Raw genomic sequence first — 18154 nt, 5'->3', positions numbered from 1 at the left:
TGACAAGGCCACACCTTGCAATGAGCCTCTAGGGACCCATTTTACTCAAACCACCACAGTTTGTTTTTCCATTCAAAGTGTTCTGCTCACTCTGTCCATTTCCTTGGCCTCCTCTGCCATAATGCCCGTCAGTGAGGTTTATTTTTGAACGTGTCCTTACTTCGGGGCGGTACAGAATCCTGGCTCCTGCCTTTGTCCTGCAATCAGCTATTTCTCCAAAGAACCTAGTTTTGTAGACTTCTATAACAATCAGTTTGGTTGCTAGATATATGTGTTTCAGAGGAGATGGGATTTGCCTCCAGGATAGAACTCATAATTGCTTATAAAAAGTTAGGGACTCCAGTACACTGGTCCCCTCTCATCACAAACTGCTTGTGCTCAGGTATCACCTGGCCTTTGTCCCGTGACCCTGTGAGTATGGGCTTAAGAACTGTTACCAGAAAGTGATAATGCCAAAGATGTTCTGGTGTTAATACTGTGGGCAAAAACTCCTGATATTGGCTGGCTAACTCTGGTTTACAAATTGGATAAAACGGCTGTTGACCCGAGTCGTCTTCTCTCTAGGTTAGTGCTTTGGAGAAATTGCCTCTAAATATTACAAGAACTCTTAAGAGCAGACATGGTGATTCACACCTGTGATCTCTGTACTTGGAAGAGTTTGAGGCCAACCTAGGCTTGGGGGACCCTGATTTTGTTGTTGTTTTTTTTTTTTTAAAAAAAAAAGACAATTAGTAAGACGTAGGATAAGAGAAGCCAAATGTGCAGCCAGACACTTCCTTTTCTGAGTTTGGTATTTATCTCACGTTTATTCACTCATCAACATTTCTTCATTTCCTCGGATTGTGCTGCAGTCAGAGTCTGGGCTCGCCCAACGGCACGCCAATGGAGACAAGTGGAGGAAAGGAAAAGATAAATTGGACAACCACCATTATTATCAGCTCATCTCTTAAGGTAAGGGGGCATTTAGACCACTGGTCTTCCATTACGAAGCTTGCAGCGCCTCATTGAAGACGGAATCCACAGTTAGGGAACAGGAAGTAAATGTGCCAAATGTAAGTTAGTTATGTATGTTCTGCCATCGCGTTCAGAACCCTACTTCCTAAGTGTGTGAAAGTTGGGAATGTTCTGGTGTCCTTTTTAGGTAGGGTGTCATTAGCTCAGGTCTCAAACTTGCTGTGGAGCGGAAGATACGGGAGTTCTGATCCTGCCTTGGCCTTCCTTCGACTGTGTGCAGTGCAGTGGTTACCAGTGTGTCCTGCCGTCCTGACCCAGTGCTCTTTTATATTTCCTTAGTGCCTCTTTTTAAAATGTCTGTTTATTTATTTGTTTATTTTTACTTTTGTGCTTACTTCATTTATTTTTCTGAGACAGGGTCTCATGTAGTGATACAAACTTCCAGCTGTTACAACTGAGATGGCCTTCAGCTCCTGATGTCCTGGTCCTCCTGCCCCTACATCCCAAGTGCTGGGCATACAGGCGTGTGCTGCCGTGTGTCCTGTAGTGTATTCTGATTCTGAGTTCGCCAGTCCACTAAATACTCATTAGATCAGAGCCCCATGTCTGGTCGTCTCATCGCATTCAGAGATGTTCAATGTTTCAAATGCGGTTTTTGATGTTATTTGCCAAAAAGATCCTAAGTAACAGATCTTTGTGATTTTTTGCTAAAAGAGTTGGTTACTGTAGACTTTTCTTATTATTTTCTTAAAATTTCACTTGCAAACATTTTATTTTTGACTCATATTCTAAATATTGGGCCATTGTTTTCTCTTTTGTATTTTTGCAGAGTTGAGTGGTTTTCTTTTGCAGTCTGTCCTAGTCCATACTTCTTATATGCATGTAGTTAGAAATAAGGCTGTTGGTAGCTAGTAAATAATTACAAAGATGAAAAGGAGTTAAAAAAAAGAGCTGTTGTACTTTCAGGAAGGTAATATTTTTTATTTGTGATGTATAAACAAAATGAAACAGGTCTTTGCTGTTGTTGTTTTTTCTGGGGGGAGTGTTTTGAGACAGGGTTTCTCTGTGTAGCTCTAGCTGTCCTGGAACTCACTCTGTAGACCAGGCTGGCCTCGAACTCACAGAGATCCTTCTGCCTCTGCCTCCTGAGTACTGGGATTAAAGTGTGCACCATCACTGCCTGGCTGATATACTCCTTTTTTTAATTTTAAAGATATGATGAGCATCTTAGGCAGTTTGGCTCTTACATACTACTGCATCTTTCCATATTTTTTTCAGTTTTTGCTAAAATTTTCAACATATTTCATCTCCTTACAGATAGAAAGCAGACCTATTTTAAGATAAGTGTCTGTTAGCCTGACTGTCTAGATCCCTTGTGGACCCATTTTTATTAGCTACTGTTTACGGTAGTTCTCTGTCATGTCAACTTACTGGTGTGTGTCTGTGTATTATAATTTATATTTTAAAAATTGTACAAGTAATTTGAAGTCTTTAATATATTTAGAAGAGTATGCTCTTCTACAAAGGCCTTAATTCTATAATAGAATTAAATTGATGCTGTTTGTCAGGCAAAACAGAAAACTTCATTTTAGATGAATAATGCTTCAATAGAAGTCCTAAATATTACATAAGACTTTTAAAAATTGCCTTACCGAACTGGTCACTGCGGAGCACCTGTGTAAGCTCCTGATTTGATTCCAGCACTGGAAACAAATCTCACATTTGTAATTCAGATTTGACTGAGAGCTGTTTATCTGCTAAATTTGGCCAACCAAGCCATATATTATCAGTTAACCTTCTGTGCCTCTAGAACTGGGAAAGCAGGCACTCGGTTTCCTTCTGTAATGGGCTTTGGGAAGCCCTGGTTGAGAAATGTTTCTCCACGGCGCTGTAGGTAGCAATTGAGCGTCCCTTTAATCCAGCTCCAGGGACTGCGGTGGTCTGAAGCTGGCTGTGTCCCTGTGAGATCTGCTCTACTTTGTCAATAGCTCTACCCAGCTTTCACTCTGCCCGCCTCGAATTGGCAGGTGCCCTTGGGGAAGAGATGGCCTAAATGCTGGGGTCATATCTTTGAATTTTTGTATAGATCTTGGCCTTGTAATTTCTCGCTCTCCTGCTAGCTCTTTGATGCATTTGTACAGATTTGTTTTCAAACTGTCATTTTCAAGTTTCTTCAGCAGGAGAGTTGACCTAAATTACCGAATCTGCTATTGCTGGAAGCAGTGCACAATTTAAAAACCACACAAGAAAGGGCCATGGTTGAACTCCTGGACAAAGCCTCAGTAACATAAAATACTCTATTTAGGGAAAAAAGTAGCATATATTTTAGACTATGCACTTAAATTATATTTTTCTAAAGGAAAATGTAAAGTCAGTTTAGGTAAGGTGTGTGTGCGTGTGCACACGCATGTGTGTCATGTATGTATACACGTATGTGGGTGCAAATGGTTGTACACACCTTGCAGAGGCCACAGGAGGATGTCATGTGTCCTGCTCTTCCTTCCTTATCCTCCTAATTCTCTCACTGACTCTGGGCCTAGGCTGGTGGCCAGCAAGTCCAGTACTGGGGTTATAGACATGTGGCCATGGCTTTTTTCAGACCACTTCTAGGGACTTGAACTTGGCGTGGCCAGGAAGTGCTCTTCCCCATTGAGTTATCCCCCAGCACATGGGTAATTTTTTTTTAATGTAAAGGCTAACAAACTTGAGTTCTAGCCAATTAGGATATTTATTAACCACTTAGGTTTTAGCCCTTTGCCTGATATGATCTAGTATTTTAGGTAGATTAGTAAGAAAGGTAATTATCTTTAATGGTAATACTTAAATCATACAGCAGTGCTGCCTCTCTGTTTCTGGCTCACCACAGGAAGTGTAAACAATGATCAGGAAGCTGGTTGTCACCTAGAGGGTATTCTCTGTGTGTGCGTATGTTGGCCTCTCCGCCCCTAAGAAAAAACTCCAGCCTCTTCCACAGCCACACACTAGTGCACATAAGAACCCACAGCCACACACTAGTGCACATAAGAACCCACAGCCACACACTAGTGCACATAAGAACCCACAGCCACACACTAGTGCACATAAGAACCCACAGCCACACACTAGTGCACATAAGAACCCACAGCCACACACTAGTGCACATAAGAACCCACAGCCACACACTAGTGCACATAAGAACCCACAGCCACACACTAGTGCACATAAGAACCCACAGCCACACACTAGTGCACATAAGAACCCACAGCCACACACTAGTGCACATAAGAACCCACAGCCACACACTAGTGCACATAAGAACCCACAGCCACACACTAGTGCACATAAGAACCCACAGCCACACACTAGTGCACATAAGAACCCACAGCCACACACTAGTGCACATAAGAACCCACAGCCACACACTAGTGCACATAAGAACCCACAGCCACACACTAGTGCACATAAGAACCCACTGCCACACACTAGTGCACATAAGAACCCACAGCCACACACTAGTGCACATAAGAACCCACAGCCACACACTAGTGCACATAAGAACCCACAGCCACACACTAGTGCACATAAGAACCCACAGCCACACACTAGTGCACATAAGAACCCACTGCCACACACTAGTGCACATAAGAACCCACAGCCACACACTAGTGCACATAAGAACCCACAGCCACACACTAGTGCACATAAGAACCCACAGCCAGATCGTTTCTTAAAAAGAAGTTTCCCCAAAGCCAGTAAAAGAGTCAGAGACAGCCCCTGTTCCCCCTGTTAGGAGTTCCACAAGAGGACCAAGCTACACAACTGTAACACATATGCAGAAGGCCTAGGTCAGTCCCATGCAGACGCCCTGGTTGTCAGTTCAGTCTCTGAGCCCTGATGAGCCCAGGTTAGTTGATTCTGTGGCTTTTCTTGTGGTATCCTTGACTCCTCTGGCTCCTTTCCTGGATGGAGACAGAAGAGGGAGTTGAGAGGAAGGGAGAGGTGGGGGAGATGGACTGGGAGTGGAGGATGGGGTCAGGCTGCGGCTGGGATGTAAAGTAAACAGATGAATTGCTGGGCAGTGGTGGCAGATGCCTTTTGTTTGGTTGGTTTTTTAAGTTATTTATTTATTTTCATTTTATGTATATTGGTGTTTTGCCTGCATGCATGTCTGTGTAAGGGTGTTGAATCCCCTGGAACTGGAGTTACAGACAGTTGTGAGCTGCCATGTGGGTGCTGGGACTTGAACCTAGGTCCTCTGGAAGAGCAGCCAGTGCTCTTAACCGCTGAGCCATCTCTCCAGCTCCTGGTTTTTGGTTTTTTTAAGACAGAGTTTCTCAGTGTAACACTCCTTGCTGTCCTGTAACTCACTCTGTAGACCAGCCTGGCCTTGAACTCAAAGAGATTCTCCTGCCTCTGCCTCTCAAGTGCTGGGATCAAAGGTGTGCACCATCACCCAGCTGGCACAGGTCTTTAATCCCAGCACTTGAGGTGGGGGGCAGAGGCAGGCAGCTTTCTGTGGTCAGCTTGGTCTACAGAGAGTTCCAGGACAGCCACAGCTACACAAAGAAACACTGTCTTGAAAAACAGAAGAAAAAAAGGAAAAAAAAAAAGAGTTTTCTGTGGTTCTTGTAGTTTTTAGCTCTGTCCCACTGCTCCCTGGTTTTGTCTCTGGCAGGAATGGCCTCGCTCCTCTTCGTGTCTGGTGGTAAATCTTTTCAAGTGGAGCAGTGACAAAGCAAACCATTGAACACTTTTTAGTCCTAGTTGTAATAAAAATCATTTAAGGCATGTCTTATGTTTGTGTTTCTGAAAATTCTTTCAAGAGTTATGAAATTGCAACGGCCCTAGAAAATCGAAGCCACAAGGTTCGGTACTCAGATACATTGGAAAGAGGATCAATTGTCTTCTCTCTGTCTGGTATGGTATATTTGCTAATTGCCTTTACTTCCTTTTAAATATGTGGATGTACATATTAATTTTTGAAATTCAGTAGCAATATAATGCTTAATATGTTATCTTTTAGAAGAGTATACGGGCTGCATTTTGCTTTTGCTGCAAAATCACACATATGGCCAACTGTAGGACTCGTCCCTTTGGTTAAATGGGATCTGGTAGGGGATGGAAAAGTACTTGCTTTGGGACTGAGGCGAAAATAGAAAAGTCTCCTTCTCTCTCTCTCTCTCTCTCTCTCTCTCTCTCTATATATATATATATATATATATATATATATATATATATGTGTGTGTGTGTGTGTGTGTGTGTGTGTATATATATGTGTGTGTATATATGTATATATAATATATACATACATATATATATATTAAAGTTAACAGAGGCCAGCAGTAAACCTTGGCCAAATTTACATACCCAAACCAATATATGATGTTTTCCCATTAGTTTTATTTGCTGGAAAAAAAATCATTGGAGAACTTTATGGGAACAAATAAACGTTCTGAAATTCTAAAATTGTGGGTGAGTCATGGGCAAAGTGCAGGACTAAATTAGGCTAAGAAGGTGTGGGAATATTGAGGTGCAGCTCCATCTGTGCTTGGGAAGTGAGACGTGACGGGGGTGGAGGAAGGGAGCCGTCTCCGTCTGTGTCCAGCCGCAGTGCAGGCTGTCCAAGGCCAGCCTGGGCCACACAGTAAGACCATCTCAAAATAAGAAAGAAAGAGAAGATTCTATTAGGAGGGTTACCGCTCTAGCAGAGAATTTGGATGGCAGGTGCTTTCCGAGTCATCTAGAAAGACCTTCATGCTGAAAATTACCTGGGTCCAAAATTATTCCTCTTGGCTGAATAGAAAACACTCCAGAGAGAAAGAAGTCAAGTGTTCTTGGTGACTTGATGTTTTAGTTATCATATGTATGTTTAACCCTCTGACAAGCCCCACAGAGAACTACTCTGTCCATGTCCTGGAGGACAGTGAGGATCAGAGAGGTCACGTAAAGTGCACACATGCATTCAGTCACTGATCACACGCTGCTGTCTAGACTTACCTACGCGTTCACGCCACAGCTAACCCAGGTTTCCCCTAAGACCACTGTGATGAATTGGCCCCATTCCGGACACCAGGTATCTGCTCACTGGGGTTGTTTCATTTACCTGATTCCTGAGCTTCTAGGAAGGTTTCCAACAAAAGTTTTGAAGATTTGCTTAAACTACCTATCTCGTTGATTTTTAGCTTTTGAAAGTCAACACAGGATCTTCCGAGGTGCAGAAGGGTTAACACATGGAGTGCTTGCACGGCAGTGGGTGTGGGGAGGGCATGGCTCCTTCCTGGATGCCTGTCCCTGGCTGTTTATTGTGTCCTTTAGAATAGCCTTTCTAATAAGACAGTAAATGTTTCCAAAAGTACTTTAGTATGAAATATATTTTGAGACAAGTTCTAGCCAGGCAGTGGTGGTGCACGCCTTTACTCCCAGCACTCAGGAGGCAGAGGCAAGTGGATCTCTGTGAATTCAAGGCCAGCCTGGTCTACAGATTGAGTTCCAGGACAGGCTCCAAAGCTACATAGAGAAATCGTATCTCGAAAATCCAAGAGAGAGAGAGGAAGAGACAAGTTGTTATTCTATAGTCCTGGCTGGTTCTGTAGTGCAGGATGGTTTTGAACTCACGATTCTCCTGTTTCAGTGTTCCATATGCTGAGGTTGTACATGTGCACTACCATACCTGGATTGAAGGGTTGACTTTTAAAATAGACTTAATCTTTTAATTAAAATTAGGCATCACTTTTATGTGCCAGTGCCTTAGGTAGAAAAAAAAATTACTGGGCAGTGTTTTCCCTTTAAATACTTGGAACAATCACTCTGCTATAAAGAGCATGGCAAAGAAAGACTCAAACCACCTTGTAATATAAAGATTATAACAACAGATTTATATGAATATGTAAATGAGTTTGGGGTCCCTGATCTTATGGAATTCACTTTATATGACCACATTATATTCACCCTTTCTAGGAGTTGCATTTTTATTGGTGGATGCTAAGGAATGTGTATCAACGGAGGAAATATTTCTAACCAAAATTGAGACGTTTATTAACATTCACCAGAATAGTATTTTGGTTCTGTTTGCACCACTGCATGGGCCTGAAGAATGGAATCTCATGTTCAGGATTCATCAGAGGTATGGACTAGAGCACAGCCCAGGGTTTTGTTTGTATTGTTTACACTGCTTTGTTTACTTCAGTTCTTAATGCTTGTAGGCAGTTGAGTTTTGTTTTGCTAGAAGACAAACTTTATAACCTGCCATTTGTAACCAAACAGGGCAGACAGCTGTTCCTTAGGTTAGGACTAGAGTTGATTTGGTGACAGACCTATTCTACAAAAGCAAGCCAAAGTGAGCTCTGAATTCTGGTCACACAGCCACCTCAGATCCTGTAAGGACAATGCAGGGCGTGACTGGATGAGCATGGGACAGAGTAGATCACAGTCTCTCTGTGTCCTGCTGTCAACAGCAAATGTGAACCCCCCCCCCCCTACTCTTTTCAGGTTTTTGGGCAGTAACTTACGAGTACTTCCTGTACACAACACAGCAAATGCTGCTGACCTCATGTGCACTATAGCTAAGGTAAGTCCCGGGGAGAGAGGTACTCATACACAAATACACGTTGGCCAGAGATTTTAAGGTTTTTGTTTTTAAATAATTTTTTGAGATAATTACTCCATTTCTTCCTCCCCTTGCTTCCTTAAAGCCCTCCCATGCACCCCAACTCTTTCAAGTTTATGGCCTTTTTCTTTAGTTGTTACACGTATGTGTTCCTAAATATATAAATACAACCTGTGCAGTCCCTTTAATGTTACTTGTATGTGTAGGATTTCAGGCTGACCACTTAGTACTAGATAACCAGTGTGGGGCTCCCCTGGAGGCTGTATCCCCTGATGTCAGCATCCCAAGCGGCCTGCAGTGCTTCGCCTAGACTTGGCTTCTCATGCTCTCTCCCCTTCCATGTTAGCACGTCTACTGGTGTCTCTTTTATGGCGTGTTTAGACATCCATACTGATGAGACTTCATGGGTATAGCTTCTGACATTTCTAGGAGACACAGTCTCCCAGCAAACTCCCCACTGTCTCTTTAAAACTCTTTGGGACCCTTTCTGCAAGGACCCAGCCTCAGGTGCAGAAGCCATCGGCCCTTGGCTCTGCATCCTCATCAAAGAGAAGTTTCCTGGATGAGGGGCAAGGCCCAAACTTATCTGTCGCTAGGACAAATATTTAAAGTGTAGTTAGGGATTGTGCTGGTTTAGAGAAGTGGTGGTTGTGGGTTCTCCAAGTTCATGACTTCATTAGTCCCAGGGAGTTGGCTAGGTTCCTGGTAGCATGCATGACCTCCCTCTTGTTGACCAGGTCTTACGTCCAGGTAGTTCTTGGTTCTGCTAAGACATGAGTACATGACCGCCCTCTTGTTGACCAGGTCTTATGTCCAGGTAGTTCTTGGTTCTGCTAAGACATGAGTGCATGACCTCCCTCTTGTTGACCAGGTCTTACGTCCAGGTAGTTCTTGGTTCTGCTAAGACATGAGTACATGACCTCCCTCTTGTTGACCAGGTCTTACGTCCAGGTAGTTCTTGGTTCTGCTAAGACATGAGTGCATGACCTCCCTCTTGTTGACCAGGTCTTACGTCCAGGTAGTTCTTGGTTCTGCTAAGACATGAGTACATGACCGCCCTCTTGTTGACCAGGTCTTACGTCCAGGTAGTTCTTGGTTCTGCTAAGACATGAGTACATGACCTCCCTCTTGTTGACCAGGTCTTACGTCCAGGTAGTTCTTGGTTCTGCTAAGACATGAGTACATGACCTCCCTCTTGTTGACCAGGTCTTACGTCCAGGTAGTTCTTGGTTCTGCTAAGACATGAGTACATGACCGCCCTCTTGTTGACCAGGTCTTACGTCCAGGTAGTTCTTGGTTCTGCTAAGACATGAGTACCACGACTGCACCATATGTTGTCATCACGCTGGTCACTGTGGTCACAGGCGGCACAGCTGGGGAGGACTGAGGGTTGCTTCTGTCATTTGAAGCTTGCATGGCATCTTCTGGGACCATGAAAGCTAGTTCCTAGAAAGTCGTCAGGTCCACTCTAGCTCTGGGCCTCAGTGCCCTGTGTCTGAAGTGTGTAGAGCCTTCAGCAATAGGGACTTACCTTCCACATGTGGGGCAGCCAAGGGCAACAGCCACAGCCTGTAATGTTTGGGAGTCTCTTGGGCAACCCCTCCAGCAGCTCAAAAGAGGACTTCTCATGCCGAGTGATGGGTTTTTGTTAGATTGTTTATGGCTCTTGGAAGCATTGACAGCCCAAGTGAGAGGATCTAAAGCATGCCATCACTCCAGTAAAATGAATTTTTAAATATATGATCCTACAGAAAGACTGTTTCGGTAACCACTGTTACATGTTTACATTTCCCTCCAGACTACCTCCAAGCCAGCCTTAGACAGCATCTGCTATAGAATGGTGACAACCAAAGCTTACATCATAGAGCAAAGCCCTGTTTGGAGAACACTCCAAAAGATAAAACTGAGTACTGATTCAGTTAGTCCAAATTCAGAGTTTTGATTGTAAGTGTTCATTTAGAAAAATATAAAAATAATTAAACTTATTAAATTATAATGTCCAAATGTCTATTTAAGATGATTTATATTTAAAATAATATGTATACAATTAAACGTGATTTTATTTTGGGAGTTTGGTTGAGTGATTCCTTTAATATTTTGGAGTGTAGTTGTGTGGGACAGTGCTACTCGGGCATATATAGGCCCTTGCTATAAACACTGGAAAAGCAAAGAGAAAATAATTGGTACAGTATGTGGACAAATAAAGCATTTTGACTACATTTTTTGATGTTATAAAACAAATTAGTTTGTATCAAATCTTCTAAAGAAGTACTTTTTAAAAAAATTATTTTATGTGTATGGATGTTTTACCTGCGTGTGTGTGTGTGTGTGTGTGTGTGTGTGTGTGTATCACATGGGTGCCTGGAAAAGCAGCAAGACCGCGCCATCCCTCCAGGCTCTGGGAGGTGAAAGCTGTGTACCACTCATCTGTATATCAGAAACTGACAAGCCCCCAACTGTATTTTTCTAGAACTAAGTTCCTGTGTTCCTGCAAATAATTTTTTGACATTGTAAAACATACTGGAAACATCATCTTATTGATATTTATTTATGAAGCAGAATTTTTACTTTATTCCAACATTTTCTTCAGAGGTAGACTTTGTTTTGATTTCAATGAGTTCTTCTACTCGAGCTAGAACACTTTCAATCAAGTCAAATGTGAAAAGAGCTGAATGCAGGACCTGAATACCAAGAAAAGAGCGTTACTATGGTCATTACTAGTCTTTTGGGGAGAGGGTCTCGTGAAGGAGCCCAGGCTGGCCTCCAACTGGCAATCCTCCTGTGTCAGCGGGGTTCCAGGCCCACGTCCCCACACCCAGCAGAAATCTGTGTTATTAACGCGGTTTCTAAAGCAAAGCATAGAACAGACCTCAGACTGGATGTAGCTTAAAATTTTGGGAGTTACCTTAAGTTGCATTTCAGGAGGCATAGCAGGGATTTCTTCTCCACCTACAGTCACAGAGCAGACGCCTTTGCACGTCGAGGCTGCTGCAAGGGAAGAAAGGACTTTCACATGCTGCCACCTCAGCAGCCCCAGGGTCGGCACTGGGCAAATGCTTTACTGCCAGACTTTATTACATCTGTCTATGAACTTTGTGTGTGGGGTCACAGGACAACTTGGAGGAATTGGTTCTCTTCTTCTACCGCTTGGGCCCTAAAGATTTAACTGAGGCTTAGGGCTTGGCAGACGGCAAGCACCTATTGGACCATCCTGTCACCTTTCAGATTTTAATAACAATTTAATTTAATAATAATTTACAAGCTACTTTAATCATTGATAATTTTAAATTGTGTCAGTGAGGTAACACCTTACAAAATATTTGTTACCAACAAATAAAATTAAACACTAGAATTGTGCAATGTGAGCGGATTCTTTAGGAAACAGCTTTATTGGTTAAGAATCATTTTAATTACACAAATAAAGCTTTCATGGCCTCTCACTTTTGCATAAATGAACATGTACTAAAATGTGATAGTTTGGGGCTGAGAGCACTTAGCACTCTAATAGCACCCACATGGAGGTTCAGAAACACCTGCTCCATTTCCAAGTGATCCACCCCCTCTTCTGACTTCCATGGGCTCATACACACGTATGATACACATAAATGCACACACACAAAATATTTTTAAAAAATGATCATTTCAGAATTTGAATTTCAGACTTAATGGAAAATAAAACTACATGCCACTAACCTTGGCTGTTTCGTTGGCTGTTTTTAATTTCTGCTTCATAATGTGCTTTTGACATATTAAGTCCTATATGAAGTGGCTTTAAAAAATTATTTTCAATCTTTCCAAGTTCTGTCCATAATCCAGTCTGTTCAGAAGATTAAATGAACAAATTAGTTCCTTGGTTCAGCATGCAGAGGATGCCTTCTGTTAAAGCTCACGCACTGCTGGGAGAGACAGCAGTGCTGGTGTCAGAATACTACAACCGACACGGCAGCACACTGCTCACCACTGTGTGAGCTGTGCCAGAGTGGACTGTGACATCCTGCCATCTCCACACCTGGACTATCAGTCAGTGTGCTTGGCCACGGGTCACATTCTAGGGATTTGCTCTCTTTCCTACTCATGGAGACTTTTAAAACCGAAATAATTTGACCAAGGTAGATGGTTACTTTAGCATTATTTTGTCATATGTCCGAGAAGTTTTCATGTCAAGATCATTTACAACTGTGGTACAAAAATAGGGGACAGTAATGAAGTTTTAACTTAACCTTTTTTTTTTTTTTAAAAAGGACAGATAAATACAAGAAATTGGTAAATTGGTGGTATAAGAAAGACTCCAGGTACTCTTTACACCAGAAAATAGAGTTTACAAAGGGAATTCAGTTATCTGTAACCATGAGAATGAGATGGAACACTTTACAGTGAGCTCATGGGAAGCTTCTGTAACAACTGATAATGATGACTCCACACGCCTTTCCCTGAAGTCTCTGGAGCGTTCATGCATTGCTAGCAGGGATGTTAATCTGTCCAGTCACTACAGAAATTGGTATCAAGGCTCCTCAAAAAACTACAAAAGAACATGAATCAAAGCTAGCACACGTAGTGATTCTCACACACCCAGGTTACATCCAAGCTAGGTGCCCATCAACAAGGACAGAAAGAAAGCCGTGTGTACATGGCGGAGTATCAGTCACCATAGTCAAAGTGCCTTCCCAGAAGAGTGCATGAAACTGAAGTTAATCTGATGTGAAATCAGATACTAGTCCTCATATGCAGAACCCAGCTTTTTAAAAGAGAAAGACATGAAAACAGAAGAGGGACTACTTGAGAGAGGAACTAGCGGAAGAGCGGGAGGAGGCCAGAGTGTAAATGGGGTTCACAACGACAGACGTATTTTATGTGCACCTGTGAAAGTGTCATAATTAATATATGCTAGTAAAAAGACTTTCAAAAAACCCACCTTCTGCTGGGAAATGCAGACATCTAAAGAGAAACTAGATAGGGATTCAGACTTAATACCTATCAGTGCATTCAACATCTATGGACTCGGTAAACAAACAAGGGTGCATTTTATGATGATTGGATTGCAGAGGTGCCTTTAAATCAATGTCCAATGAAGGAGAGTGCAAGAATATGTTTCCTAGCAGGAAAACGGTAAGTTGTGGTATATCCACATAATAGAAAACTACATAAACATTTTTTTTCTTGAATAAATACTGAAACCACTTTATATAGCATAACTTCATTCTGACTTAAAGAAAAATGTGGCAACCTCACCTTCCAAGGGCAGTAATTACAGGCATGAGCCATGGCATCAAGCTAAGGGCATTAATTTATTTTAATTTGTAATCCATAACATTAAAACATTAACTAATAAAAACACCCTTCAAAATTAGGCTAAAGAGGATTTCTTTCGCATGCTGTTTAGCATAATTCCATCTTTCCTGTAGTGAACTGTACTGCTTTTGGAAGCGTGTAGGCGTAAAGACGCTATGGAGGTAAAAATATACTCTGTCTTACAGGAAAGTTACCACATTTTTTTTTTTTTTTGGTTTTTCGAGACAGGGTTTCTCTGTGGTTTTGGAGCCTGTCCTGGAACTAGCTCTTGTAGACCAGGCTGGTCTCAAACTCACAGAGATCCGCCTGCCTCTGCCTCCCGAGTGCTGACCACACCTTTTTTAATTTTTAAAACACAAAAGAAGAAAGCTTAAGATTTCTTTCATCTTAAAAAAGTAGCAAGATTTTTACAGTGTTTATAAGGATTGAACTTTTGAAATCCTCATGATTGCCTGCCTTTCATTTCATATCCAAGTCACTGACTTAAGAGTTTTGAAACCTTTTGAGTTCTGTCTTAACTATGCATTAAAACTTCACTGCAGCTGGGTGATGGTGGCGCAGGCCTTTAATCCCAGCACTCGGGAGGCAGAGGCAGGCGGATCTCTGAGTTCGAGGCCAGCCTGGTCTACAAGAGCTAGTTCTAGGACAGCCTCCAAAGCAACAGAGAAACCCGGTCTAGAAAACAAACAAACAATTCACTGCAGCCTACCCAACCCCACTAGACATTTTTACAGCACAGTGAGGTAGGTTCTGAAACAGGAATCTTGCAAAGACAGAGTCAACCATAATAAAAGAAGAAATGGAGCACGCACTGGGGATGTTTGGTCCCGCAGAACATGCACTGGGGACGCTCCCCACCCCCCCTACCCGCAGAGAACACACTGGGGATGCCCCCCCAAGAGGGCACTGGGGATGTCGTCCCCCCACCCCCGAAGAGCATGCACGGGGGATGTTTGGTTCCACAGAGCACGCACAGGCGATGTGTGCCCCCCCCCCTTCGCCCAGAGCACCCACTGGGGATGCTACCCCCCTCCCCAGAGCACGCACCGGGATGTGGGATGTGTGTCCCCCCACCCCCCGCAGAGCACGCACTGGGGATGTTTGGTTCCACAGAGCACGCACAGGGGATGTTTCACCCCGCAGAGCACGCACTGGGGATGCCCCCCACCCCCTCGCGCAGAGCACACACCAGGGATGTTTCATCTCATCTCGCTTTTTCACTGCAGTGCTAAGGACTGAACCCAGGACCTCACAACAGGCAGTTATTCTGCCACTGAGTTACAACACCACTCCTGGCACATTTTAATTTTGAATCAGACATTAGAAAGGATTTGAGTGAAGAGGACAGAAGTTAAGCAACAGCACAGCTATGGCTCTATTTTAGAATGATCTTGCAACTCAAAACAAGTAACCACTACCTGAAAAAACCCAAAGTAGAGAACGTGAGCTATAAAAATTAGAGACGGGAACTATTCGTCTATAAGAGTCTAAAAATGACAGGAAACTAACTAAGTGTGGGAGAAAGCGATGAAAATGCGCAGGGAGCCCAGAGTGGGAGGACACTGGGCGAGGAGGATGTAGGAAAGTGGAGGTTGGCTCCAACTCAGGTTGGTGAGAAAAGAGAGATTATCACTCCTGGTGAATCACTTTATATTGGAAGGGATTCTGTCTCTCCCCGGGTGCCCTTCTGGCCTTTTAGTTTTCATCTCTTAGCACAACTAAATGAAAAACTGGAACTGGTAGGGGTTCCTCCAAGTAAAAAGGCACAACCCCGCATCACCACAGTACCACGGTCACTGTAAGCAGCCAGAAGCTGCACTTTTGCTTTAGACAGCGCCCCGCTAGGCACTTCAGGCTGGCCTGGAACTTGTGATCCTTCCTGTCAGTGCCACCGCGCAGAGAAGTCACACCTGGACGGAAGCTGTCAGTTACTTGCTAACCACAGTGGCTAAATTTGCTTTTCCTTGTAACTGTTGTTAGGAATGTTTCCATTACAGACAGGCTAGAAAGCGTATAAGGCGTCAATGTGGCAAGTGAGAAGAGGACTTATACTAATAATTCCCTGGTATGGAAATGCTTATAGTGGCATACAGATAAAAAACAAAACCCAATTAACAAACAAAACCAGTATTTGGTTCCTAGGGAAAAAGAAACCATTAATAAGCCAGCCCTCTCAGTCATATTCTTTCTTTTGTTATAAAATGTCCACACTAAGATGTAGCAAGGCATTACCTATGGCTGTCAGGATAGACAGCAGAGACTCTATAGAAAGTACATCTGTCCTTCCTAGTCAGTGAGAATCCCTGTGTCAAGCAAATCCCATCATCTCTTGTGTATGTTCAGCCTTCCTGACTATGGCAATGCTAAACTCACAGCTTCCCTAAGGACACCTGCTGAGGTCCAAGGCCCAGGGCTGCTTAATTTATATTGTACTTTCTTGTTTGTTTGTTTTTGCCATAGCCCCTTTAGGAGGCAAGGGTTAAGTTTAATTTCAAAAGTTCTACAAGGAGTCATAGCTAACTTGCATCATTTTCTAGACATCCACACTTGAGCCAATGATTGACCTTTCCTGAGAGAGGATTGATGAGAAAAGAAACAAAGAGCACTTTTCTTCCAGCATTGTGAAGAATGGCACACAGCACCTGGCCAGGACAGCGGTCGCCTGTCAGTGAATGGGTGGCCAGTGAGAAGGACATACGGGAACGTCTGTGGTGACGGTAAATTTGATATACATGTCTGTGCACTTCATCTACATAAATTTTACTTTCAAGAAAAATGCTGACATATATTTAACTCTGCCTAGTGAAATATATGCTGAAATATTTGGGACAAAATATATTGATAGCTACAGTTAATGTTGAAATACACCAAAAATTACAACAATGAGAGCTGGGCAGTGGTGGCACACACCTTTAATCCCAACTAGGGAGGCAGACAGGTGGGAGTCTGAGAGCTCAAGGCCAGCCTGGTCTACAGAGCTGGTTCCAGAGCAGCCAAGGCTACACTGAGATACCCTGTCTTGAATGGCTGCTGTAAAGGTCTCTCATCGCTGCTGGACATTTCAACGTTTTTCACAATAAAACAATCACCTAGTGTAGACGAAGCCCATTGTCGAGTCTGCTAGGTCCACTCAAGGTCCTGCTGCTCCTTGGACTTCTCATCCCCAGGTGTGACTTATCCGAGTAATAAAAACTGTTGCACTTTCATGTGAAACTTAATTACTTTCATTCTGCCTATCATGTTAAAAAAAAGTCCAGACTGGCGTGACTCATGTGGTCACAGGTAACAGGAGAGCAGTTATTAGAACGGAGTAGGCAGGAAGGAGCCTAAAAGTAAATGTGATTTTACTGCATAACAAATATCCCTCAAGTAGCTTTCTATTTATTGAACACTTCTAATGAAGTGCTATTAAAAAAGATCCAACTTCCTACACACCATTCAAAAGCACTATTAACAAACTCAGTTTTGGGGCTAAATATATTTCAGTTTGTCATGTCTGATGAGGTGATTTAGGATAATTTTATTTCATATAACTCTGATTAAAATCCTGAGCTATATATAAGCAGAAGAGACTGAGCAAGGAGTTTCATGTGTTGTGGCACTCCACAAGGCCAGTTAACAGGTGACCAGCAGGGCTGTGGGGGTTTGACTGTAATTGGCCCCCATAAGCTCATTGGGGGGGGGCACATTGGGAGGTGTGGCTTTGTTGGAGGAAGTGTGTCACTGTTGAGGCGGACTTTAAGATCTCATATATGCTCAAGCCACAGCCAGCATTTCAGTTCACTTCCTGTTGCCTGCAAGAAGTAAAACTCTCAGCTCTTTCTCCAGCACCATGTCTGCCTGCATGCTGCCATGTCCCCTCCATGATAATGAATTAAACCTCTGAACTGTAAGCCTCCCCATTAAATGTTTTCCTTTATAAGAGTTGCTGTGGTCATGGTGTCTCTTCACAGCAACAGAAACTCTAACTAAAACAAGGGCCTAGCAAGACTTCCTAAAAAGAGCAGAGACAGAGCAGGAAAAACAGGTTAGATGTGAGAAGCCAAGTGTGCCTGGGAGCGGACAGGAGGTGTCAGAATTGGTACCCAAGTTTCACAGCTGGGTAAGAATAATAAAGGTGGGCTTAGGACAGTGGTAAGAACAGCTCATGCATTCTTAATATACTCACAGGTTCTTTCCCAAATAATTCACTTACTTGATTGTCATTTTCATTATCTTTGATAACCAAATACCTCAATAAATTTAATGAAGCCATAATCCTGTTAATTAAAAAATAACTTGTTATTTTCAGTAGAGATTTATGTAATCAACAGCTGAAATATATAA

At 42.9% G+C, this 18154-nt stretch overlaps 2 protein-coding genes across 5 annotated transcripts in view; one reads left to right on the top strand and one right to left on the bottom strand.

Annotated features, from left to right (window-relative positions):
* The first annotated feature begins 882 nt into the window (after window positions 1-882).
* Window positions 883-10481, top strand: C12H1orf146 (chromosome 12 C1orf146 homolog). Its single transcript, XM_075943795.1, has 5 exons — window positions 883-951; window positions 5757-5850; window positions 7891-8056; window positions 8422-8500; window positions 10338-10481. Exons 1-5 carry the CDS (start codon window positions 883-885, stop codon window positions 10479-10481), a joined length of 552 nt encoding a protein of 183 aa, XP_075799910.1.
* A 587-nt stretch (window positions 10482-11068) lies between these two features.
* The window catches only part of Glmn (glomulin, FKBP associated protein), a 31774-nt gene continuing 24688 nt past the window's right edge, over window positions 11069-18154 (bottom strand). For 3 of the 4 annotated variants that reach the window (XM_075942830.1, XM_075942831.1, XM_075942828.1), the window contains exons 16-19: window positions 18024-18087; window positions 12233-12356; window positions 11445-11527; window positions 11069-11220 (exon numbers count right to left, since the gene is read on the bottom strand). In XM_075942830.1, coding sequence (XP_075798945.1) covers window positions 11104-11220; window positions 11445-11527; window positions 12233-12356; window positions 18024-18087 — 388 coding nt within the window. In that variant the 3' untranslated portion in view covers window positions 11069-11103. The remainder of the gene's footprint in view (window positions 11221-11444; window positions 11528-12232; window positions 12357-18023; window positions 18088-18154) is intronic. The other variant, XM_075942829.1, reaches the window with a different exon arrangement.

Source organism: Microtus pennsylvanicus, chromosome 12 (assembly GCF_037038515.1).
Source record: "Microtus pennsylvanicus isolate mMicPen1 chromosome 12, mMicPen1.hap1, whole genome shotgun sequence".
Lineage (NCBI taxonomy): Eukaryota > Metazoa > Chordata > Mammalia > Rodentia > Cricetidae > Microtus > Microtus pennsylvanicus.
Note: the sequence above shows the minus strand (reverse complement) of the source record. Positions and strands in the feature narration are given on the sequence as shown.